This window comes from Hylobates moloch, unplaced genomic scaffold (genome assembly GCF_009828535.3).
Source record: "Hylobates moloch isolate HMO894 unplaced genomic scaffold, HMol_V3 SCAFFOLD_11, whole genome shotgun sequence".
Taxonomy (NCBI): domain Eukaryota; kingdom Metazoa; phylum Chordata; class Mammalia; order Primates; family Hylobatidae; genus Hylobates; species Hylobates moloch.
The window spans coordinates 3,965,786-3,991,626 of NW_026652286.1; the positions used below are offsets into that span (position 1 = coordinate 3,965,786).

The window sequence follows — 25,841 nt, forward strand, 5'->3', positions numbered from 1 at the left end:
ATCTGGTCAACTTTCCGAAACATCTGAATCTTTTTACTGCCCTCCGTTCTTTCCCTCGGCTAGCTGTGGGGAGGGAGGAAAGAGAGAGAGGGAGAGAGAGAGAGGAAGGGGGGAGGGAGGGGAAGAGAGAGAGAGGAGGGAGAGAGGAGAGAGAGAGAGAAAGAAGAGGGGGAGAGAGAGAGGCAGGCGTGGAGGGGAGGAGGGAGAGCGAGCAGGCCGGGCACTGAGTGCACAGCCACAGCCTCCTCGCCTACCCAAACTCCCAGCCAAGGCGCGCGGTGGCGTCCTCGCGCCCTCGCTCGCGCCCCCGCCCGCCGCCCGCGCAAGCCAGGCATGAATGCTGAGACTTGCGTCTCTTACTGCGAGTCGCCGGCCGCTGCCATGGACGCCTACTACAGCCCAGTGTCGCAGAGTCGGGAGGGCTCGTCGCCTTTTAGGGCATTTCCCGGAGGCGACAAGTTCGGCACAACTTTCCTGTCGGCCACCGCCAAAGCACAGGGATTCGGGGACGCCAAGAGCCGGGCCCGTTACGGCTCTGGGCAGCAGGACCTGGCGACACCCCTGGAGAGTGGAGCCGGGGCGCGGGGCTCCTTTAACAAGTTCCAGCCCCAGCCGTCGACCCCGCAGCCCCAGCCGCCGCCGCAGCCCCAGCAGCAGCAGCCGCAGCCCCAGCCGCCCGCGCAACCGCATCTTTACTTGCAGCGAGGCGCCTGCAAGACGCCCCCGGACGGCAGCCTCAAACTCCAGGAAGGCAGCAGCGGCCACAACGCGGCCTTGCAGGTTCCCTGCTACGGTGAGTGCACGTGCGGGTCACCTGGGGCTGGGGACCACGGGGTGTTTGGCTTCCGCATCCCTTGAAACTAGTGGCTTGCGGGAGGTATGAGTTGGCGGGCTGGGGGCGGGGTGGGGGCAGTGGTTGGTGAGTCTGGTTGGTAAACGGGATCGATCGCTGCGAGGGAGCCAAGGGATCTGTTTTGTCTCCTTCATGTCCGCCGGCGTAGGCACGGAGCGTTTCGGCTGTTAAACTCGACTTGGAGTTTGTTTTTCCCGGTCCCTTCGGCATTTCCCCAAACCGCTCGCTTTGCGCTGCCCGCTGGGCGGGATTTGAAGCGGATGCTTCTTACCGGCCCTGTGCGTGCGGCCGCAAGGAGTCTCCGGGCAGCGCTCTGGCGCTGGGCTGCGGGGCTGCGGCACTGCGGGACTGCGGGGCTGCGGGGCTGAGGGACTGCAGAGGCCTCGCTCCTCGCCGGCTGGGAGGCTCCTGGGGAGGCACCGCCGCAGGTGAGAGAGCCGCAGGTGCGGGGCCAGGCTGGAAGCCCGGAGCGTGGTTGGCCAAAAGCTCACGGGAAATCCAGGCGCACTGGCGCGACACAGTGCGGAGCCACAGACCCTGGGGTCTGGCAAGACCCGAGTCCTGGGACCCTGAGCGCTACTGGCAGTGGGGATGCGGGCAGGCCAGTTCCCCGGGAGCTTCTCCCTCGGCGATTCTTGGAGGCGGCAGGCCTCTGTACAATGGTTTAGGACGGAGTAGGAGGGGAGACAGGAAGTCCCGAGTCCCAGGTGGCCCAGGGCTGTGGCAAGAGAGAAGAGTCTGGGTCCTGATTTGAGCCCACGGGGAACCCGAGGGAGCTGGCCTAAATGACCTCCAAGCCGCCTTGAACGCAGCCACAGGAGGCAGGCCTGGGCCCCCCAGAGCAGAGCCACCATTGCCTGGGAGAGAGAGACACTCAAGGACGTCTCTAGCCAGAGCAGCTCGGTAGCCTAGGCCTTCTCTTCTTCCAGAGAATCGGGGTTCCTGAACCCCAAAGCGGAAGGGGGAGCAGAGACGCAGAAAGGGAAAAACCTTCTCTGGGCCAGGAGCCCTGAGCACATACTCTCCCGGAGGGCTTGGCCTTCAGGCTCGGCCGTAGTGAGAAGAGTTGGGGGCAGGGGATTTGCCCTGATCCAGGCTGATGGAGCGGCACTAGGCCTGGGGACAGAGGCTGGGACACGGCGGAGGCCTTGGTGGCTAGAATAACCCTGGGAAAACAGCCGATGGCAGATGTTTTCTCGTATTCAGGTTCCTTCTTTCACAGACGCAGAACTAGTTCATAGATGGCTGCTGACAAACATTCACAGTCATAGGCTTGTCTACAATTGCACTCTACACACACACGCAGAGAGCATCTTCTTTAGGAGCCGATGTGGTCCTACCCCAAGAACACATGCCCATGTGGCCTTGAATGAGCCACATACTCCCAAACCCATAGGACAGAACTGAGAGAAGATTTAGAAAGATTCAGTGGCCCTTCCCCACTTCCTCCACCTTCCTCTTCACCTCCAGTTGGAATGAGATCAGGCATTCAGATCACAGACCCCCATAGCTCCACACACAGACACCCACAGCTCCACACGCAGACACACACAGTTCCACACGCAGACACACACAGTTCCATACACAGACACCCACAGCTACACACAGAGACACCCACAGCTCCACACACGGACACCCACACATGGACACACACAGCTCCACACACGGACACACACAGCTCCACACGTGGACACACACAGCTCCACACACGGACACACACAGCTCCACACACGGACACCCACACATGGACACACACAGCTCCACACACGGACACGCACAGCTCCACACGTGGACACACACAGCTCCACACACGGACACACACAACTCCAAACACAGACACACACAGCTCCACACACGGACACACACAGCTCCAAACACAGACACACACAGCTCCACACACGGACACACACGGCTCTCATACAGGCGCTCCTTCCGTGCTAGGCCAGCAGAGACTCTCAGCCCTGTCCATACCGGCTGTCCTTCCCAGCCCAGGGACGCAGGCCGCAGCTCGTCCCTGTCATTCAGGACTATTAGGTGAGGGCAGGTCGCAGACTAGGGGACCCATGGAGGTTCATGCTGCATAGCCAGCAGGCTCGTGCTCTCTCTCCACTGCATTGGATTTTCATATTTTAACGAAAATTACCAGTGAGACCTCTGAAGAGGCTGATACATTAGGCAAGAAGAGAGCCTAAGGAACTCCCCACTTCTTGGTTAAATGCTTTCAGGTCTGGAGGGAAGGCGGAGAGGGCCGGCCTCCCCTGAGCCCTCTCTCTGTGCCCTGCTGGGCCCCCACAGCCAGCCTGGCCCTTCCTCTACTTGCAGTAGCCTTTGGAGCCGAGGGAAAGGGCCAACCACTTGACCCGCTACTGCCCCTAACCCGTGGCAGTGTGACCTGACAGCAAACACCTTCCCAAACCCCGGTCTCCTCATCTGCATCCTGGGGTGATAACAGAAAGGCCTTACTGGGTCATAAATGTGCCTCTGCAGAGACAGCAAGAGGCAAGAGCAGGAGGCCCCGCTACCCCTGCCCCTCCCAACCCCCGCCCACATTTCCATCCCTGTCTGTCTCCGTGCCGCCGGGAACTCAAGAGCACCCAATTCTGAGGACAGGGCAAGCCCCTGCCACTGCTGTGGGCCATAAACTGCAGGCTGGGACCAAAGGCAGCCTGTAACTACCGGCAGGCCCCCACTCCATGCTACCTAAGATGGAGGCACTGCTCGGGGCAAAGCTACAAACAATAAACAGCGAGTCACTGTTTGTTCTTTCCCTCTCTCAGCAGCTGAGTCTCCCCAGCCAGGAGATGTCTGGTCCTTCTAGGAAAGGGATTAGGCGCTTTAGGTCTAAGATGGAGAAACTGAGGATACAAAAGTTGAGGCTCTGCCCTTTACAGAGGTAGCCAGTAGGAGTGCGATCCCTCCTCTGCCAGCAAGCGGGAAAACTGAGGCATGCATTGACAACAATTCCTTCCCAAAGTTGTGAGAGTGTATACACTCAAAAGGGGAGAAATGGAGTTCAAGGAAAAATCCTTAGACGCTCCCAGGAGCATGGGGAAAGTCGGAGGCAGGGGCAGCCTTGGTGCCAGTACTGGCGCTGGCTGATCTCCCTCTTCAGGCGGGCAGCTGAGACCCGGCAACCATTCCCAGCCCTGGAGGTCGGGGCGAAAGCTGTTCTTTCACGTGTGTAACTCCACCTAACAAAAGGGGGAAGCTCGGAGGCCTCTTCCTGGGCCTCAACTTCTGGGCCCATTCCCGGCAGAGTCCAATCGCCTCTCGGCAAGGAAGGTGCCCCGGGCAGCTGCGCCAGGGCCAAGCCGAGGGAGTGCGGGGCGGGGAAGCCGCCTCCAGTCTCTGCTGGCCGGGTCTGGACTGGGTTGCAGAAAGAGTTGGTGAGAGAAACCCTCCCGGGCTGCAAGCGTCCCTACCCCAACTTGGGCCTTCCTTTCCCCAAATGTGCTAAAAGAACGATGATTAAGGCGGCTCCGCAGTGTCCTTTGGGTGCGGAGACCGCGTTTTTACGAAAGAGCCCCCACCGAGCCCTCTTCTGTTGCAACCCAAGACTTCACCATTCTCCCCTCCAGACTCTGGGTCCGCTCTTTGGCCGCCTGAATTCCTTGCCTGAGCCCTGAGCCTGGGCCCCAGGAGACAAGTCAGGTTGGAGACCCGACGTTTCTCAGCGACGCAAAGAGCCTCCCTGTACTCGGGGCAGGGACTCCGGCGCCTCGCCCCCAAACTCCGGATCCGACCCCGGGAGTCGCAGCCGCCGCTTGCTGGTCCTAGTCTACCAGTCCCGAGACGCGGGGCCGCTGCGGGAAGCTGCCCCTCTTCCCCCTTCCCTTTCTCTTTCGATTCAGTGGCGACAGGTTTTTGTTGAAAGCAGATTGCTACCTCTCCATCCACCCACCCCCAAAAGCAGCGCTCTCAGCGCCAAGGTCTGGGGAGGCACGGGCCAGGCTGGAGCCCCTGGGGTGCCGCCTAGGGGTCCGGTCCCGATTTTTCGAATTAGACGCAGTGGTTAAATACCAGAGGGTATTTATTTCCCCTGCACCGACACAATCCATGCACCACGAAATGTGTAAATTCTGCCGGGGTCGTATTTGAATTTAGTTAGAGAACTGGGGTGTGTTTTGTATACAAGAGACGACCCAAAGAAGGCAGAAACGAAAACCCGACAGAAGCAGCAACAGCCAGTGGGTGACTGTGGGGTGATCGCAGGAAAACTCGAGCCTGGGACTGAAGCCTACTCGGGAAGGGGCGACTGTTTAATTTTGGAGGGAGGGATGGCGAAGGAAGATGCTTTTAATTTTCTACTTTGTTAATTTCTATAGCCTGCTTCACCAGTCTGGTCCAAACACATACGTTGTTAAATAGAAAAACAGAGGGCCTGGATTAAAACTCAATATTTTAAGTCAATCGACTTGCACGATCTTGCACAATCTTTTCTTTATTATAATTTACACATAGTGAAGTGCATAGCTCTGAGGAGGAAAGTTGGAAGAATTGTTATGTTTGTGTACACTGTTAGTTAGGACGACCATCTGGATAAAGAAACAGGCCATTTACATGTTTCCTTAAACGTTGTAAAACGTTAAAGCAAAAACATTTTTTGTAAGTTGTTTTAAGAAAATTTCAGAAGATACTTCGGAGCACCGGGGACCCCATTTTGTTCCTGACAGCAGTGTTTCTTGAGTAGGGTGACACTTTAGCCAGGGCATTTGCGCGGTCCCGATTCTAATGCAAAGTTCCAAGCGGCTGTGCCAGGAACCTCGCCGCGACTGCCCGGCTAAGCCGGAGTCACCAAGCCCCGAGCCGCACGCGCTGCGATGCCGGCCCGCAGTAGGAAAACAGATTAAAACGCCCTACAGAAAATCTCGGCGAAGTCCCGGAGGACTCTGGTTTCTAAGATCAGCTGGGCGCACTTTCTCCGGGACGTCCCTTCTTCTCGGTCTCAGCGCCTTCCTGCCCGCAGCCGCGCGCAGCTCTGTTCTGGTGGCAAACTGAAATAAGAAATGGAAATATATTGGCCTTTGCTGCTGCCAGGGATGAGAGGTGGTTGACGTCCGGCGTGTTTGTCCGGGCTTCGGGCTTCTCTGCAGACCCCTGGAATGGGTGCCTGAGGCCAGGAGAGGAGGGGGATAGTTGCCCGGAGCCCCCGCGGCTCCCAGGCCTTGGGATGACTCATGGGGGGTGCGCTGCCTTGGTGAGCCTCTCTCCCCGAGGGTAGGCGAGGTGGGTGGGTAGGGGAGTGTATGCCGGAGAGAAGAGAGAACGCTTGACCAGAGAGAACTTCCTGCCCCCGGAGCCTCAGCGTCCTTAGCCCCCCAAACCCCTGTTCAGGAAGCCGAAGGACCTAGGCCCAGGCAACGGTTTGGGGTGGGGTGGGGTGGTAAGAGCGCCGTCCTGCACCCGGACGTCGCCTGCCGGGCACCACCTGGCCATGTGCGCCCGCAGCGCAGGGTTCTCCAGCCATCCGCACAGGTCCTCACCGAGGTGACAGTCATCGGATTGGGAAACCAACACTGCGAGTACCCGGCTATGTGATGATACCGTCCGGGGGAATTCGAGTGGAAGCCGACCGTCCTGCGTGCCTCTAGACAAGTGAGAGGCAGCCCTTCCAAACGGGGCCCTTTGCTGGAAGGAGGAGGCACCTCTTTCCAGCCAGTGAGCCCTCCCAACTGCAACCGGGGTCTTCTCTAATATCAGTTACCCGCGGCCTCCAGGGACCCTGCCTCCAGAGGTGCAGCCTGGCACACCTCTCCCCTGCAGATGTATAAACCGGCGACACCCCCATCTCTATTCAAGATGCTCCTTCCTCACCCAGTAGAAGGGTGCGGAGTAAACCCGGGACAACAACTTGCGTGCTGCCTGGAAGCAGGTCCCTCAGAAAGGATGACAAAAATTTGGTGATGCGGCAGAAGCTTCCACTGTGTCCAGGAAAGGGCAGCGGCCCCCTAGTTGCACAGGCCCCGGCCCCGGCCCCCACCCCCAGCACATTCCGTCACTTTAACAAAGACCGGCTTCTCCACCTGACCCCAACCCGCACCAGCCAGCGCCGAGGAAAGGGAGGAATGGAAGGGAGTTGTGGCTCAGGGGCGAGGAAGAGCCGCGCAGAGGCAAGGTTCTGAGGAGCCAAGGCTGGGTGTGTAGGGTGGTGCGCAGGGCTGCGGGCCGGTTCGGATTTGGACTCCAGAGGCAGCTGGAAGGGTCACCGTGGGGCTCCGCGGCTCCCAGGTGCCCTTTTGGTGAGGAGGGGGTCACTGGGAGATACGGGCGGGGTAAGAGGCGCCACTAGCTGCCAAGTACCTGACTTTCCCTGTGGAGGCGCCGCTTGTACTCGGGACCGCTTGGTCAAGGCTGCTGGGCACTGGCGCCGCTGCACTTGGGGGCAGAGAGGGAGCCAGTGCTTGCTTCATCGGATTCTTAAAGCAGATTCTTTAAGAGTGGATTTTCATTCTGAACTGGAGGCCCAGCATGGATGTTGGCCCCACGCACCTCGTAGAGGGACAGGACCTGGTGACCCAGGTCAGGGCAGAACAACTGGCTCTCCAGGGCTCTGAAGGCCACAACCAAGAAGGCAGGGAAGCTGTGGGAGGTTTGGACCACGACACTGATGTCCAGCGTGTCACACGTGGGCACTGGGGCCCACAGTCGGGGTGTAGATCACCCCAGCCTCCACCTTTGCATTCTCTACTCCTGCATGGCCTTGGAGAAGTCCGTTCTGCTCCGGGGTCTGAATTTTAGCTGTATGAAATGCAGGAGTGTTGGAAATTTCCAAAGACCCTTTTGGAGTTTCTGTGCTGGTAGCAGTCTGGGCCCACCTTCACCCCCTTTGTCTTCCTTCCTCACCCCCACACGCATTTTTGTCCAGGAGAAATTGGGGTAAGGTGAGTGGAAGAGGCTTCCCTGGAGGCTAACACAGGTCCTGAGTGGGGAGCCATCCCAGGACACAAAGCCGGCTGGAGCTCCTGCAGGGCCGTGGTGGAACGCAGGTTCTGGGCTCAGGACTGGAATGCAAATAGGGAGGGGGTAAGCGAGTGTCTCTGTGACCAGGCTCAAGCTGAGGCCCCGGGCTCATGGCCCCTGTGTCCATTCATCTTCCCTATCCCAGTACTTATGGAGCATCTTCCCTGAGCGGACCTTCTCCTAGGAGATAGAACATGCCAAGACCCTGCCTCCTGTGTTACAGCTTATGTCCTTCCAAGTGTTTTGTACAGTTGGGCTTAACAAATGTTGGCTGGCTGGAAGAATGAATGAAGAACTGGTGTCTCCTGCAGTGTTGCCCCCGCATGGTTAAGTGCCCCCAGGAGCTGGCTTAGGTGTTTGTGTGAACAGGTGCACAGCATGAATGTGAGCAGTGTGTGCCTTGCCCATTCTCTCTGGGTCCGCATCCTGCTGTCTGAGTGTTTCAGGGTGAGGCTGAAGATTTGCGTGTAGTCTGGTGAAAGGCATGTCTGTCCTCTGGCACTTGTGTCTGTGTCCCCCAGTGTGCAAGCCTCAGGTGTGCAAGGGTGACTACCCATGTGCACGGCTCTGGAGCTTCTCTGCGTCTGTGGGTGGCAAAGCCTCTGCCTCCAGAGGTGCCCCCAGGGAGAGTGACTAAGCGCCCTTGCATCGTAGCCTGTGGCCTTCCTGCCCCTGGTCGTGGCTCCCAGGAGCAGCTGACTCACCAAGTGGCAGGCAGAATCTCCCTGTGACAAGTCTCCGGTGGGGCCCAACCACCCCCAGCGTCATGCTGGGGCCCTCGAACATGGCCCATCCAGCCCACCCACACTGCGGCGAGGCCTTCCGACAAGCCACCAGCTCTGGAATGTACCCTCTGTCCCTGTTCCATGTGGCTCACTGCGAAAGAGACGTGTCCTTGGCACTGTCTATGCCCACTGCTGACCCCATTTAGCACATGAGCAAACTGAGGCCCAAGGGGAAATGGACCCCCACAGCCAGGTTAGTGGGAGGGCAGGAACCCACCGAGTTCTCCTCCTTCCGCTACGATGGGTGGAAAGGCAGAAAGTGTTGGGGAATCCAATTCACTCACCTGCTCTCCTGTTGGATGCGACTCCTGCAGTAAGTCCAGTAAGTTGCGCTCTCTCTGTGCATCAAATAGGGCAGATGCTCACAGTTCTGCCTCAGTCTCCTTAGAAGTAAAGCAGACCCCGCCATGAGCCCTGGGCATTAGAGGACAGCAGGACAGCACCCGTGGAATCCCTGGTGGGACTGCAGGGACCTGAGTCTAATGCAGCCCCACCAGGCTGGGACTCCTGCTCTCTGCCCAGCTCCCCAAGCTGGGTTTTCTTTTCCTAAATTCTTGAAAACCACAAGCCAGGGTCAGCTGAGGCCAGATGACCAACTCCTCCCACTGTGTAGGACCATCCACCAGGCCCTGAGAGCCTTCCGTTACATCAAGGAACCTGGTAGCTCCCCTGACCCTGCAGCACACACACAACGGGTCATGGTGACATGGTGGGGGTCTCACTCAAGGTTGAAAGAGATGGCAGTCATCTCCTGGCCCACATGTCTTATTTCACAGACAAGGGGACTGAGAGGCTTGATTCCATTTACGCAAGGCTCACCAAACTTTGCCTGTCACTATGCCAAGCCTTGTGGGGGATTCTGGGAAGCTCTGGATGCAGCCCCTGCCTTCAGGTTCAGAGGCAGAGACAGATGAGTGACCTTGAAATTCCAGTTCAGTGGGATGGGCCCTGAGATGGGGAAAGCCCTGACTCAGGCTCTGAGGAGAAGGTCAGGCTGGCTTGCCCTGGAGTGTGCAGGCGCCACCAGGGTTTGGTAGCTTACAGGAAGCCACTTAAGGGGAGGGTTCAGGAAAGTTGGGGGAAGTTGGGATTTGTCCAGGCCAATGAGTTTTCTCTAGTGGCTGGAAATCCTGAGGCTTCTTCTCTCTTGACTTTCTCCTTTTCTCCCTCCATGCTTTCTCTGTAAATCAATAGGTCTTGGTTTTTCTATGGAAATAGTCATGTATAACAGCCCCCTTACTTCTCTAGTGCCACTCCATTTCTCCCTGTGTTGAATGGCACTTTGTCCCTGTCCTACCTGGGAAGGGAGTGTGAGGAGGATGTGATCATGGAGAGAGGTAGTGTGTCTGCCCCGTACATCCTGCACCACCAGGTTCTCTGCTCCACCCCTCACACTATACCCTTTGAGGGTGCTAGGATATTGCAAATGATAATGGTGGGGTTCTGATCAGGTTTCAGAGTAGGTATGTAGAGTTTGGGGTCCTCCTGGATATATGAGCCTCCCCGATGTCTCTACATGGCTACAAGGATTCATTCACACCTGGTTCACATCCCAGTATGGAGCCGGGACAACTCCAGCTCCATGGCCTCTGACTTCAAGGAGGGAGCTCACTTTCAAATGGGGGAGTCTATCCAGAAAAAAGCTAAACTTCTAGCCTCCCCATCTCTGAACCTTCTTCATGGGACTCAGTGGTTTCAGAGGCCTTCGGATTCTGTGATATTCACCAAGAGAGGTAGATGGGCCCTCCAGAATCCTCGAGATGCCTGGGGACCCCACACTCTTCCCCATTCATTGTACCAGGAAAGGGGGAAGGCTGGTCCAGTCTGCCAAAGGTTAAGAGTCTGGGATGCCAGGCCTGGCTCCTGGCCTGAGTTTTCCCATCTGCAGGACAGAGACAATAATGGGTTTTGAGGCAAAGAAGGCTTAGAGTTGGCTGCTGCTGCAGAACCATGTGACAGCCCAGAACGACTGAGCGTCCCTGCCTGTGTGCCAGGCAGTACACCAGAGCTGCTTATGCATTATTTCACTTAATCACCGTCACAATCCTATGAGATAGGTACTATTATCATCCCCATTTCATGGATGAAAACTGAGGTTCATGGAAGATAAGTAACTCCTCCACAGTGAGACAGCCAGGAAGGAAGAGTCGAGCCTTGCTGGCCGAGGGCTCCAAGAAACCTAAAAGGCATTCTGTTCTAGAATGATCCTGATTAGACTCGAGATAACCCTAATTCCGTCCCAGATGATGTGGAGATGAAAGACAGGGTCTCACAAACATGGCCCCCAGGGCAGGGCGCGGTGGCTCACGCCTGTAATCCCAGTACTTTGGGAGGCCTAGGCGGGCGGATCACGAGGTCAGGAGATCGAGACCATCCTGGCTAACACGGTGAAACCCCGTCTCTACTAAAAATACAGAAAATTAGCTGGGCGTGGTGGGGGGCGCCTGTAGTCCCAGCTACTTGGGAGACTGAGGCAGGAGAATGGTGTGAACCCCGGAGGCAGAGCTTGCAGTGAGCCGAGATTGCGCCACTGCACTCCAGCCTGGGCAGCAGAGCAAGACTCCGTCTCAAAAAAAAAAAAAAAAAAAAAACCACGGCCCCCAAAGCTTTCTTCTCAGCTTCACATCCGGGGCTGCAGAAGACAAGTAGTGTCAAGAGTAAGTTTCGGCACCTGCCAGGTTGAAGTTGTATACCTGACTCTGTGACCTTGGGCACAGCTTCCTCACCTGTGCCAGGTGAAAACAGGGTCCAGGCATGGCGTAGGGCCTCATAGCTGGTATGAGGAATGACTGCATGAGTTTCCAGAGGTTTCAGGAACATGAGAGAACCTCTGATCAAGGTAGGGTGGAGCTGAGGACCATCTGTGGGAACAGTGGGGAAATAACACCTGCCCTCTAGGAAACATGAGAGACCGCAGGAGGCTTTGTCTGTTTTGTTTCAAACTTTCCCCAGAGCCTGGAGCTAGTCTATATAGTAGATGCTCAATAAATGTCTGTTGCTGAGTGAATGAATGAAAGGATCTTATGGGAGGGGAACATGCTAGGAACTCTGTATGTCTTTCCACTCTCTCTTCGTTCATCCTTCCTTTGAATTGAGGCCTGGGGTGAGAGCCTGCTTTGTCGTTCTCTTGCATTCTGGTAGAAAATGATTGATTTTTTTTTTTTTTTTTTGCAGGGTTTCCTGTGGGGTGTAGGAGCAGGGAGGCTCTGGGTAGCTCTATTTAGCACAAGCCTTGGTCTTCTCTGACTCCAGCAGTCGGAGGAGTACCCCTTTTCCTCATTGCTCCTCTTTCGGGTCTCACCCCACAGGCCACAGGCCTGCCATCTGACTGCCACACCCCCCGGGGTCAGCTCTAGTCAAATGGTTTTCTCCCTTCGTCCCCAACTCTCCTCCTCAGGTCTCCCCCATTCCCTACAGTGAGTTCCATGTCCTTCCCGCTGGCACCCCCATTCCTGCCATCAGCCCAGGGGGCTGCCTGAGAGCTGCTGAGGTTCCTCCCTTAGTCCCCATTCACTCATCCTCCACCCTGGGATTCTGAGACTCACCTGCAAGGGATGCAGCCCTCTGTTCTGGCCAGGATGCCATCTGACCTCACCCGGGTTCCCAGCGGGGCATCCGGCTCCAAGGCCTGGGCTGTTCCCAGCACACCCATGATTCCTTCCACCCGCCCCACCCCGGCATATGCAATCTGAGGGCACTTGAACATCCACGATCCCCTGAGTCTCACCAGAGGCCTAGGTGGAGGAATTGAATCTCATTTTACAGACGGAAGCCAAAGCTCAAAGAGGGGGAACAGCTCAGAAGGAACGCACGGAGGAGTGTGCGCCTGGCAAAATCTCCTCCTCACATCCAACAGATCCTTCAGCCTGGCACTTCTGTGTCAGGCAGGGACCAGAGTGTTTGGCAGTGAACGAACTGGCTCCTGCCCTCAGAGAACCCATAGCCTGGTTAGAATGTGCTACATGCCATGGGAATCCCCGGGGAAGGTGAATGGCCTGGGGCTTCCTGAGCATGGACATTTGAAGTGGACCTTGAAAGTTGGACAGGAGCTCACCAGCTGAAGGAGCTGAAAGAGGCCCTCTAGACTCAGGAAACAGCATGAACTAAGTCTTTGGGTAAGGGAAGAACATGAAGCAAGTGTGTGGAGTGCAGGGGCATGATGGATGCCGGTGAGGTGGGCTGAGGAATGGCAGGGGCACAGCCAAAGAGAGCTTTTTATTTTATTTTATTTTATCTTATTTTATTTTATTTTATTTTTTTTTTTTGAGACAGGGTCTCACTCAGTCACCCAGGCTGGAGTGCAGTGGCGCAATCTCGGCTCACTGCAACCTCTGCCTCCCAGGCTTAAGTGATCCTCCCACCTCAGCCTCCCAAGTAGCTGGGACTACAGGCTCATCACCACGCCCAGTTAACTTTTGTATTTTTAGTAGGGACAGGGTTTCTCCATGTTGCCCAGGCTGGTCTTGAACTCCTAGACTCAAGTGATCCTCCCGCCTCAGCCTCCCAAATTGCTGGGATTACAAGCATGAGCCACCATGCCTGGCCCCTGGGCCATTTATTTTCTACCAAGGGGTTCAGACTTTGGGAAAGCCACTGGAGGACTCTGAGCAAAGCAGTGAGACGCCAGGCTGAGTGTTCTTTGCGTGGTTCAGTATGGCCTTTGCTTTTTGCATTAAAATCTTAAGCATGAACTTTTTATTTTGGTAAAATATACATAGCATAAAATGTTACCATTTTAACATCTGTAAGTGAACCTTTCAGTGGCATTAAGTACACTTGCAATATTGTGTAACCATCACCACTGTTTCTAGAACTTTTTCATCATCCCAAACAGAAACTCCATACCCATTAAACGGGAACCGCCATCACACCCCTGACCCCCCACCCAAGTGACCTCTATTCTACTCTCTCTTTATGGATTTTCCTACTGTAGGTACGTTTTTTTTTTTTTTTTTTGAGACAGAATTTCACTCTTGTTGTCCAGGCTGGAATGTAATGGCACAATGTCAGCTCACTGCAATCTCCACCTCCCAGGTTCAAGCCATTCTCCTGCCTCAGCCTCCCGAGTAGCTGAGATTACAGGCACCCACCACCACACCTGGCTAATTTTTGTGTGTTTAGTAGAGACGGGGTTTCGCCATGTTGGCCAGACTGGTCTTGAACTCCTGACCTCAGGTGATCCACCTGCCTCAGCCTCTCAAAGTGCTGGGATTACAGGCGTGAGCCACCGCGCCTGGCCCTAGGTACTTCTTATAGGTGGAATCATACAGTATTTCTCCTTTGGCGTCTGGCCATTTGTGTATCTTCTTTGGAGAAGTGTATTCGAGTACTTCACCCATTTTTGAATGGGGTTGTTTCCTTGTTCTTGAGTCATAGGAATTGTGGATATTAATTCCTTTTCAGATACATGACTTGTGAATATTTCTTCCCATTCTATGGGTTGTCCTTTCACTCCCTGGAGTGATGCACAAAAGTTTTACATTTTGATGAGGAAGTACAATTTTTCAATTTCTTCTTTTGTTCTCTGTGCTTTTGGTGTCATATTCAAGAAATCATCAATAACTCCAGGGTCAGGAGGATTTTCCCCTATGTCTTTTAAGAGCTTTATAGTTTAGCTCTTAGGTTTAGGTCTTTGATGCACTTTAATTTTGAATATGACATAACATAAGGCTCCAACTTCATTCTTCCTCATGGGGAGATCCACTTTTCCCAGCACCATTTGTAGAAAAGATGGCCCTTTTCTCATTGACTGGTCTTGGGACCTTTGCTGAAAATCAATTGTGCATGTATTTGAGAGTTTACATCTGGTCTCTATTCTGTTACATTTGTCTATCTGGCCCCTGAATGATCTTCTGATGTGAAGTCCAGGATCACAGAATGTACAAGGACCCTTGTAGGCCATCCATTCATCTCCTTGCCTGCAGGCCAGTGACCAACAGGTCACAGAACTTCAGCTCAAGGACACATTTGTTTTCCAGGACCTGGAGCTGGTGAGAAGGAGTGGAGGGCAGAGCCAAAGGCGAGGACTCTAGAGCCACAGTCTTGGCCCTGGCTGGGCCCCTGGCTATTTTGGGGCCCCTCTGCCCCTTCAGTTGACCATCCCATGAGGACGTGGCCTTTGGGGAAATTCTCATGTGCTCTGAGGGTCTATACACCTATCTCCTGAGATGCTCAAATCTGGGACCACTTCCTTTATTAAGATGATTCCAGAATCCTTCCAGTGGAGCTCGGAGGAGCTCCAAGAGGGAAGCATCCAGTGACGCCATGCTGTTGGCCCCATGCATATTTTGAAGATTTTCTGTTGGATTCCCAAAAGAGGCACTTGCAACTCCCTGTCCCCTACCCTGGGCCATCCAGTGAGCAGCACAACCAGGGTCTGGGGCTCCAGGGACTAGACAGCAGGGTCAAAGGGAGCACAGCTGCAGAGAAGCAGCTGTCCCCGGCTCCCCCTCCTAGGAACTTCCCCAGCCTAGGTGACTAAACAGAGGCCTGCTTGAGCCTGGTCTTCCAGCCATGTGCCCTAAGGCATAATTTCTAGAGTTCTTGGAAAATCATAGAAACTATGTTCATTCCACAATTGGGCTACACAGGCTGCCTGATGCTTCAGATGCCTTTGGTTTGGAGAAGCCCGTGGATCTCAGGACCTGGAAACAGATTTCGGCCCACATAGCTGAGTGACCTTGGGCAAATTAGTTGACCTCTTTGCCTTAGTTTCTTTACCTGTAAAGTGGGGATAAGAATCATGTCTACCCGCTAGTGATAGGGTGAGGCTTAAATAAGGTAAAATAAGTAAGGATCGAGCCGGGTGTGGTTGCTCACGTCTGTAATCCCAGCACTTTGGCAGGCTGAGGCAGGTGGATTGCCTGAAGTCAGGAGTTTGAGACCAGCCTAGCCAACATAGTGAAACCCTGTCTCTACTAAAAATACAAAAAATTAACTGGGTGTAGTGGTGGGCGCCTGTAACCCCAGCTACTAGGGAGGCTAAGGCAGGAGAATTACTTGAACCTAGGAGGCGGAAGTTGCAGTGAGCCGAGATCATGCCATTGCACTCCAGCCTGGGCAAGAAGAGCGAAACTCTGTATCTAAATACATACATACATACATACATACATACATACATACATACATACATAGGTAAGGATCTTAGAACAGTTCCTGGAGCATAGTAAGCGCTCAATCAATGTTAGCTGTTACGACTGATAAGATTTTGCTGGAACCTTGACTCTATCAGACTGGCCAGAAACCTTGACAGGCAGTTAAAGTTGACCGGGATGCATAGAGTTGGAAAATGAACAAATTATTACTGAATCTACGATTACTCTGTGGTTGACATTGTATTTTAAAATGTGGATGAGTGATGGGAAGGGTGGGGGCTGCCATCTCTACCTAACACAGTGGGGGCAGGCTTCAAGGAGGGATGAAGGCCACCCAGGCCCCTCAGGCCCCTGCTCCCCATAGGCTGCTGCACCTCGTACCCATGTGTCCTGAGCTGGGGAATAACTCTCTCCCTGCTGAATGTGTTTTCTGTGTTTATTTGACCCAGAACCTTAGCCTGTCCCCAGGGCAGGGGTTCTGTTGTGTTCCTCTCTGATCGGCACAGGGCTGAGCACAGAGAATCGGGAATGTCAGGCAGTCTCTGCACCCTCCCTGGGCCCCAGCTTGCCCATCTGCAATTAAGAAAGCACCCGATGGCCGTTGCCCTGGGCCACACCTGGACTGAGACTTTTCATGGAAACCCATTGGGAGATATTAGTATCCTCAATTTGAAGACGAGGAAGGTGAGGCTGTCCCGCTGTGAATTGAACCCAGATCTCCTGGAGCCAAAGAACCTTTTTCCTCTTCGCTCCCCTGCCCAGGGGGCTCATGCCCACTGCCTGGACGCCCTCAGGCCTATGTGCCCATCAGACTCAACAGCATGTGAGAGCTCTGTAGATGGTGGAGGGGGCGCACTGGGAGGGGTTTTCAGCACACCGCATGCTGTACGTGGGCTACACCGTCTTCGCTCATCTACTGAAATGATGACCACGTCCCCTGACCGCCCAGACCCCACTCCCTCCTCCCTCCAGAGCCATCCTGAGAACCAGGCCAGCCCAGCCCAGGACCCCTATGTGATGTGTGGCAGCAGCTCCTGTGGGTGAAGAAGAAGGATACAAACCCTTCTAAACCGAATGAGTAATAGCCTCCTCGCTTGCCCAGTATTGGCGAAGCCAGGGACAAGAGGCCAGTTTGGAAACATTACTTGTACCATGTGGCTGGTGAACAGTGAAGGCCAGACGTCCTCAGGGAATGTGTGTGCCCAACCCCTGCTGTATTAACGCATCCCCCAGGATTTAGCCCCATGAGAGAAGATTCCACAGAGCCCAGTTTTGTGCTACACAAAGTATCTTCTCAGGAGATCCATCCTGTTGCAGGGGATCCACCCTCCCAAGAAGTAGTAACAGGTGGAAAAGAGATGTATTTGTCTCGCCTTCGCTGTGGATTAAGGTTTTCTTGGTGAAAGGGACACACCATGCATTATATATATATTTTTTTCTTTTTTTAAGATGGGGTTTTGCCATTTTGGCCAGGCTGGTCTCGAACTCCTGACCTCAGGTGATCTGCCTACCTCAGCCTCCCAAAGTGCTGGGATTACAAGTGTGAGCCACTGTGCCCGGCCACACCATGCATTTTAAAGAAGGGCCTTATTTGAATTTTTTATTTTGTTCAGATGAGCAGAAGTCAATGAAAAAACCATTTTCTTCCTTCCTTCTTTCCCTCCCTCCCTCCTTCCTTCCTTCCTTCCTTCCTTCCCTCCCTCAGACAGGGTCTCGCTATCACCCAGGCTGGAATGCAATGGCTAAATCATGGCCCACTGCAGCCACAACCTCCTGGGCTCAAGCAATTCTCCTGCCTCAGCCTCCTGAGTAGCTGGGACTACAGGCTTGTGTCACCACGCCCAGCTAATTAAAAAAAAATTTTTATAGAGATGGGGGTCTTACTGTGTTGCCCAGGCTGGTCTCAAACTCCTGAGCTCAAGCAGTCTGCCCACCTTGGCTTCCCAAAGTGCTGGGATTACAGGCATGAGCTACCACGCAGGGCCAAAAGAACCATTTTTAACTAACATGTTAATTGTGAATGCTGAAACATTGATTATTTATATTTTATCCTTACTATATGTGATAGGCAAAATCCTTGGAACCCAACTACTCCAAATCCCAGCCATGTATACAAAAACACCAACCAAAACTTAGAAATAATTATCCTTTAGATATTTTGAATTGTTAACTATTTTATAGTTGTAAATGTGGATTTTTAAAAAAGCAAATGTTGAAAAATCTTTTCCATTCTTATCAACTTTAAGGAAGTTGATGACTTTCTTCAAATACAAACTAGGACTGGGCATGGTGGCTCATGCCTGTATTCCAGCACTTTGGGAGGCTGAGGTGGGAGAATTGCTTGAATCCAGGAGTCTGAGACCAGCCTGGGCAACATAGTGACACCTCGTCCCTACAAAAAAAAAAAAAATTTTAATTAGCCAGGTGTGATGTTGTGTGCCCATAGTGCCAGCTACTCAGGAGGCTGAGGAGGGAGGATTGCTTGAGGCCAGGAGGTTGAGGCTGCAGTAAGCTGGGATTGTACCACTGTGCTCCAGCCTAGACAAGAGAAAAAAAAAAAGCAATCTTATAATTAATTGAGCCATTACTTTCCCTTTCTCATCCAAGGGGAGAAAAGCCTTGTTGCTTTTTCAGTTTGTAAGTGATTCTCTAGATTAGAATGAGTCCATTTGGGCAGGGTGAGGTGGCTCACACCTGTAATCCCAGCACTTTGGGAGGCCGAGGAGGGTGGATCTCGAGGTCAGGAGTTCAAGACCAGCCTGGCCAAGATGGTGAAACCCTGTCTCTACTAAAAGTACAAAAATTAGCCAGGTGCAGTGACCGGTGCCAGTAATCCCAGCTACTCGGGAGGCTGAGGCAGAAGAATGGCTTGAGCCCGGGGGACAGAGGTTGCAGTTAGCTGAGATGGCATCAATGCACTCCAGCCTGGGTGACAGAGCGAGACTCCGTCTCTGTAAATAAATACATAAATAAAAATAAAAGAAGGAGCACTTTTGAGAAAGAAAAGATTTGATGCTGGTGAAAGCAGCACATTCTTTCTGGGATCACGTGCTGCTTCTTCAGGCTAAGAAATTCAATTGTTTGGCCGGGCGCAATGGCTCATGCCTGTAATCCTAGCACTTTGGGAGGCCGAGGCGGGTGGATTGCTTGAGCTCAGGAGTTCGAGACCAGCCTGGACAAAAACAGAGAAATCCTGTCTCTACTAAAATACAAAAAATTAGCCGGGCATGGCGGCAGGTGCCTGTAGCCTCAGCTACTCGGGAGGCTGAGGCAGAAGAATCGCTTGAACCCAGAAGGCGGAGGTTGCAGTGAGCCGAGATCGCACCACTGCACTTCAGCCTGGGCAGCAGACCAAGACCCCGTCTCCAAAAAACAAAAAAAAGAAAGAAAGAAAGAAAGAAATTGAATTGTTTAAGATTAGTTCGATTCAGTACGTGCGTGTTGGGTGCCAGACACTGACAACAGGCAGGGCGAGGGATAACGCGGCCTCGTCACACCCCTCCCCTGCCCTTGGCGAGGGCACAGTCTAAAGGCAGAGGCTGCCACGAATCCACTCTTTAAAAGTTTTTTAAGTCTGTATAACCAAATAAATTTAACATTTGATTTTTACAGCAGTTGCCAATGTTTCACCCCGTTTATAGTCTTTGTTATATGTATGTGAAACGGGCCCTTCATTGAAAGGGACCCTGGGAGCTACTTTTGACAGAGGTTTATGGTTCATAAATGTCATTCTGGGAGCTGCCGCTTGGGAAACCTGAACTGGAGGGGATGCACCTGGGGAAGGAAGCGGGTGGGGATGACACAGTTGCAGGCTGAGTGACGTTGCCCTGGCTGTCAGCTGCCACGGCCAAATTCATCCCCAGATCATAACTCTACTAATATATCATGGCGACGTCCCATTGATAGAGTGGGTGCCGTGTGTGGGTCAGGGGGTGTGCCGTCTTGCACTCTACTTCAGTCAGACCTCACAGCCATTCTGGGATGTCGATGTTCTCAGCCTCATCTTACAGATGAGGAAACTGAGGCACACAAAGGTCAAGTCACTTTTCCAAGGATACCCTTCTGTGGCAGAACCACGGAGTGGCTTGGGAGCCTCCTTAATAATCTCCTTTAGTCAGCTCCCGTTTCTTTCATGGGGAAAACTGGCATTCCCTAGTCTTATGTGAAGCGTTAGCTAAACACAGCTTCAGCAGACCTCTCCAACCACAACGCTGCCTCAAAACACCTCCTCTACAGAGATCTGGAGTCGCCCCAAGGCTGGGCTAGGTGCCCCTGCCCTGGTCACCATCCTGCACTGTAACCACGGCCCCTGTCACTGAGGTGAGCCATTTCAAGGGAGGGACTGTGTTTTACTGGGCTTTATGTTTTCACCACCTGGAACTTTGCCCAGCGCATAGCTGGTGCTCCAGGAATGCTGTTGAATAAATCAATGTAGCAAATAAGTGGCAGAACCAGGGGCCAAGCCCAGGCCTGTCCTACCCCAAAGACTTCTCATTCATTTCATTTCGCCTCGTGCAGGATCTAAGCCTCTCCGTCTCGCCTGCCTCCAGATGAAAGTGATATTACAGTGTCTTGGTGAAGGTGGTGGAGCTGCAGGGTTCTTTCTGCTGCAGAAGGGAAACAGAGGCTCGGGGGAATTAAGTGAGAGATGCCTCGGGACACGCCCAGGGCCACATGGTTTAGGGGAGTTGAGAGGGACAATGGGCAGACAGACCACAGGGCTGGATGCAGGAGGTGCAGGGTTCGAGTCCTGGCCTTTCCATTATCAGGCAGTATGACCTCGCTCTGGGCCTCTGCATCTTGGCTGTGAAGGGAGGGTCTGGTCCAATGGGGTCTCTGAACCCTGGGGATGTATTGCTGGGATAGGGGAGAGCATGGGGGACTCTGCTTCTCTGGCAGTGGGTCCTGCTGGGGACAGGGTCTCATCCAACCACCCAGGCCATGAGATGGAGCTTGGGGATGAGATGAGGAGCTGGGAAACTTCTAGCCTCCTTGAGGAGAGAAGCTGACAGGGGCACTTAGAGCCCAGACTGAAGCCAGAACACCCGTCCCACCCCAGGAGGCATCAGGAAGTGATCTCCAAGTGTTAGATCATATGTGGGCTTCTCATGGAGACCCTGAAGCTTGGTTTACCCCAGTCCTTTGAGATAGAAATGACCCCAGTGGCTCAGCAATGCCCCCTTACGACAAGATGAAGCCTGCCTGACCCCTCCAGGAGTCCTCCACGTTAGAAAGATGACTCATCACCACCTTGAGAGGCAGTGGACTTGGCATGGGACCATCCAGTCTGCCCCTCCTAGCTATGTGATCTTGAGCAAGTTATTCATCTTCACTGGACCTCAGTTTCCTCATCTGTGAAACAGAGATACCAACACTGACCTCATGGGATCTGGGGAGGGTCAGAGGAAATAGTGGGTGGGTCAGGGCAACACGAATACGAGGCATTACATTATTGCTGTCATGGTTGTAATCAGCCCCGGTTGGAGGGCTCCTGTCTAAGGGTTCCCTCTTGGTAATTTGGGATTTGCCCTATTTGGGGTGGGGGGATGGTATCTTGGTATCTTGTTTTACCATAAAATGCAACATGCCTTGCCGAGCCCTCTTTGGCTGGCAATACCCAATTCAAGAGCCACTCCAATGCGGAAGCCTTCCCCGACCTCAACGGAAACTGACCGCTCCTTTCTGTGGGCCCTGCCGTGTCTGGGAAACAAGACTCTTGCCCTAGGGACCCTGGAACACTTGACCGTGCTTGTCCCTCATCCATCTCTTCCATTAGGCCATGATTCCTAAGGGAAGCTCTGATGAGGCGCCCAGTGAATGAATCAGTGAGGCAAGACACGGGGTGGGGGAGAGAACGGGAAAGACAAATTCCAGACACAAGCTGGGGGGTGGAGGGGACCCTGGCCTTGGCAGAGGAGCCATGGGGGCTGAGGGCTGGACAAAGGCCCTAAGGATGGTTCTTTCTTTCCACCATTTTTTTTTATACAAGGAAACTTTACTCATTTGGACTACCTGTAGGACAGTTGAAATTACAGCAGACTCAAAAATTAAAGTATTTTTTAAACTTCTAAGTTTCAACAGTAGCTTGACCTTGGCCTCCTACAGCTCTCAGAAGAGCTGCTTAAAGGAGCCTCACGTTCTAATTGGGTCACAATGGCTTCCATGGGAATGAGGGCTTCCCGAGGGCTGGGGAGCAAGGTGTGCTCCCAGAGTTGGCATTTGTCTTGTGAGTTTTATTGCAACATACAAGGCCCCTTGTAGAATTATGAATGGTGGTGGTGATGAGGGGAAGGTGGGGAGGTTGCCAGGTAAACTCGTCCAGGTCCTGTTCAAATGATTACATATGCCAGCTTCACAAGAGGGGTTCCTAAGGAAGGTGCCTTCTTGCCATTAGTCCACATACCTTTTCTTTTAAAAAACTTCTTATTTTGATATAATATTACATTTAAAGTTACAAGTGGACTACAAAGAATTCCCAGATGCCTTTTATGCTGACTCCCCAAATGGTGATGTTTTGCCATATTTGCATTATTTTCAATCTCTCTGGGTCTCTCTCTGTGTCTCTCTCTGTGTATATGCTCTGTTTATGTATGTATTGATATATATGCATACTATATACAGCTGTATCATTTAACAGTAAGTTGCAGGCTGGGTGCAGTGGCTTATGCCTATAATCCCAGCACTTTGGGAGGCCGAGGCAGGTGGATCACCTGAGGTCAGGAGTTCGAGACCAGCCTGGCCAACATAGTGAATCACTTGAACCCGGGAGGTGGAGGCTGCAGTTAGCCAAGATTGTGCCAGTGCACTCCAGCCTGGGCAACAGAGCAAGACTTTGTCTAAAAAAATAAAAAAATTTTAAAAAAGAGTAAGTTGCAGACATATCTCATATGCCTCTTTGCCTCTAAGTACTTCAGTGTGTGTAGGCCCTGAAGCAAGGCACTGGTCCACATCTGAGGTCCCAGATGGTCAATGAAGTCGATCTTCACCCGAGCAGTTTGATCAGGGGCAGCCTTGAAGGCGGTTGCAAGGGGCCAATCTCAAGAGGCAGCTGAAAGCAGCCATTCTCCTGTGACTTCCTCCCTTCCTCCTTGACCCTGTCTCCTGTCTGCCTGTCCCAGTCCCACCCACAGCATCCACCCCAGGAGGGCCCAGCGGGCATGCTCCATGCCTGGGGTTCAAATCTCAGCTCTGCATCTTACCAATTTTTTGTTTTCTTTTCTTTTTTGAGACAGGTCTCCCCCTCTGTCACCCAGGATAGATGGAACTCTGGGGTCAAGTGACCCTCCCACCTTGGCCTCCCAAAATGTTGGGATTACAGGCATGAACCACCACCCCTGGACCTTCTTAACAGTTATTGATTCTTAGCAAGGCATTTACCCCTCTGGCCTCAGTTTCTGGGGCTATAAAATGGAAACCTGGCGGTTGTAAAGAGGCTAGAACTCTCCTGGTGGCATAATAGATGCCCTAGTACTTTGTAAAGTAGAAAGCCCAGTTCCTGGTTTGGTTTTTTGTTTGTTTGTTTGGTTTGGTTTGGTTTGGTTTTTTGTTTTTTCGAGAGCCCAGCATTTATCCCTTTTCCATCCTGGACTCCGGGAAGCCCACTCCATCTCTAGACTAAGAGAAAGGCAGTCCTCCCCACCCACCCCTGCCATCGCGGGAAGAACTGAGAGAGCTTCTGTGTGAGGGCGGAGCGGTGGAGGAGGGGGTGGCAGACCCTGCCTCGGCAGATGCTCGCCTCGGGAAGAACCCACAGGGAAGCTGGTAACAAATCTGCCAGCCACATGGAAAGCCACTGGGCCAAACGACAGGGGTGTCCTGGGGAGCTTTTGCAAGGCAAAGGCTTCTGCAAGTTAGTCAGTTTCCTGAGCACCCACTGTGCGCCATCCTCTCTGGAGGGCCAAGGAATCCCCATGGGTCTCCAAAGGGAGGCCACTTAAAGAATGAAAAAGAGCCCAGGTCTCAGCCTGTCACTCAGTCGCTAGTGACACTGGTGGGTCCCTTCTCTCGGCGCTTCACTTTGCCCATCTGTCCAATGAGGATGCTGGGGCCACCGTGTGGGAATTCTGAGGGAACTGGAATGAGGCAGGAATGTGAAAATACTCAGTAGGGGAGGAAAGACCCCTGCAAGGAAGGCCAGCCACCTACCCCATCCATCTCTTTGTCCCTTGTAGTGCTGGAATGGTGGCAGACGCATGGTAGGGCTGAATTACTGCTTGAGTGGCAAATCCTCCCAGCTAGGACCTGGGTCTTCAAACACACGTCTAGAAACCTCGTTAGGCACTGGGGCCCCAGGATCATCACCTTCCATCCAGTGACTATTGGAACTGCAGTGCCTCCTGGTGGCCAGCTTGCGCAACTGCAGACTTGATCTTGGCCTGCTGGGAGTTAGGCCCTGGAACCTGAATGCTTAGCCTTCTGGGTAAGCAGCCAGGGCCGGGGACTCCTCTTCAGTCTTGGCTTCCCACAGGGCTGTGCCCCTCCATCTCCTCATACCCCTCCCTGGCAGGAATTCATGCAATGTTGTTGAGCTGAGCAAACAGAAGGCAAGAGGTTTGTCCAGGGCCAGGGAGCTGCCAGGGTCACCTTTGGTCCTTCCTGCCCTGCGTTGTGGCTGGTTTCCTCAACCCCCCCTCGTCCTGCAAGGTCCCTTCTTCCAACTCCATGCAGCAGCCTCCCGACACAAGCAGTGTGTGCAGGGGACCAAGGACCTCCTGCGTCTGGAGCCCAGCTCCAGGGCCTGGGGCCCTTTACTGCAGACACACTGGCCACCCTCAGCTGTGCCTGCAGAGCTGCCCCAGCCATACTAGAGGCAGAAGGAGCCCAGAGGAGTCTCCCCCAACCCAGGCACCCACAGGCATTTGCATTAATTCCAGGGCTATGTCCTGGGCCCTTACACAGGGCCCAGGCCCCTGCAGTACATCTGGGAGGCCCACTCTGACCAGCTCGCAGTCTAGGGAGGGAGCAGGCCCATGAGCCGGGGCTGTAAAGCAGGGGATTCGGTGTTTAAGAGGCAAGGGAGGTCAGGGAGGAAGAAGGGTGACCCTTGGCTGAGCGTCGAAAGCCCAGGAGAGGGAATTCACAGCAGAAGAAATAAAAAAAAAAAAAAGTTCCATAGTTAAAAAAAAAAAAAAAAAGGAAAGATAAGATCTCACTTTCATCCATCATGCTGGCAAAGATTTTAAAAACACTATAATGACCATTATTGGCTCTGAAGTGGGAGGGGACCCCGTGGTAGCTGAGGACATTACATGTTTCTGGAAGACAGCTTGGCCGTGTTTCTCAGATATGTGGATAATTGAACTTCGTATTTCTAGTTCTTGGAGCTTCTCCTAAGGGGCTCGCCATGCATGTATTGAGAGATTTAAATCACAGACCTGCTATGGTTTCAAACAAGTAGAAACCTGTGAGCCCAACAGAAAAGGATGGATTAAATAAGATAGCGATTGTTCTCGCTACGTAGCCATTAAGAATGGTGTGGTAGAAGAATATAGAACAGCATGGAAAGAGGTATGGAATATGGTTAGATTTTACTAAAACGTTTACAGGCTGGGCACGGTGGCTCACACTTGTAATCCCAGCATTTAGGAGGCCCAGGAAGGCAGATCACCTGAGGTCAGGAGTTCGAGACCAGCCTGGCCAACATGGCAAAACCCCATCTCTACTAAGAGTACAAAAATTAGCCGGGCATGGTGGCGGGTGCCTGTAATCCCAGCTACTCAGGAGGCTGAGGCAGGAGAATAGCTTGAACCGGGGAGGCGGAGGTTGCACTGAGCCGAGGTTGCACCACTGCACTCCAGCCTGGGCGACAAGAGCGAGACTCCATCTCAAAAAAAAAACACAGGCCAGGCGTGGTGGCTTACGCTTGTAATCCCAGCACTTTGGGAGGCCGAGGCAGGCGGATCACAAGGTCAGGAGATCGAGACCACGGTGAAACCCTGTCTCTACTAAAAACACAAAAAATTAGCCGGGCGTGGTGGCAGGCGCCTGTAGTCCCAGCTACTCGGAGAGGCTGAGGCAGGAGAATGGCGTGAACCCGGGAGGCAGAGCTTGCAGTGAGCCGAGATCGTGCCACTGCACTCCAGCCTGGGTGACAGAGTGAAACTCTGTCTCAAAAACAAACAAAAAAAAACCACAAAAGTTTACAAAGTA

The 25,841-nt window shown here is 53.3% G+C and overlaps 1 protein-coding gene across 1 annotated transcript in view; it reads left to right on the forward strand.

Moving 5' to 3' along the window:
- The first annotated feature begins 256 nt into the window (after positions 1–256).
- The window catches only part of ALX4 (ALX homeobox 4), a 49,607-nt gene continuing 24,022 nt past the window's right edge, over positions 257–25,841 (forward strand). Inside the window, exon 1 of the mRNA XM_032166197.2 lies at positions 257–793. Coding sequence (XP_032022088.1) covers positions 334–793 — 460 coding nt within the window. The 5' untranslated portion in view covers positions 257–333. The remainder of the gene's footprint in view (positions 794–25,841) is intronic.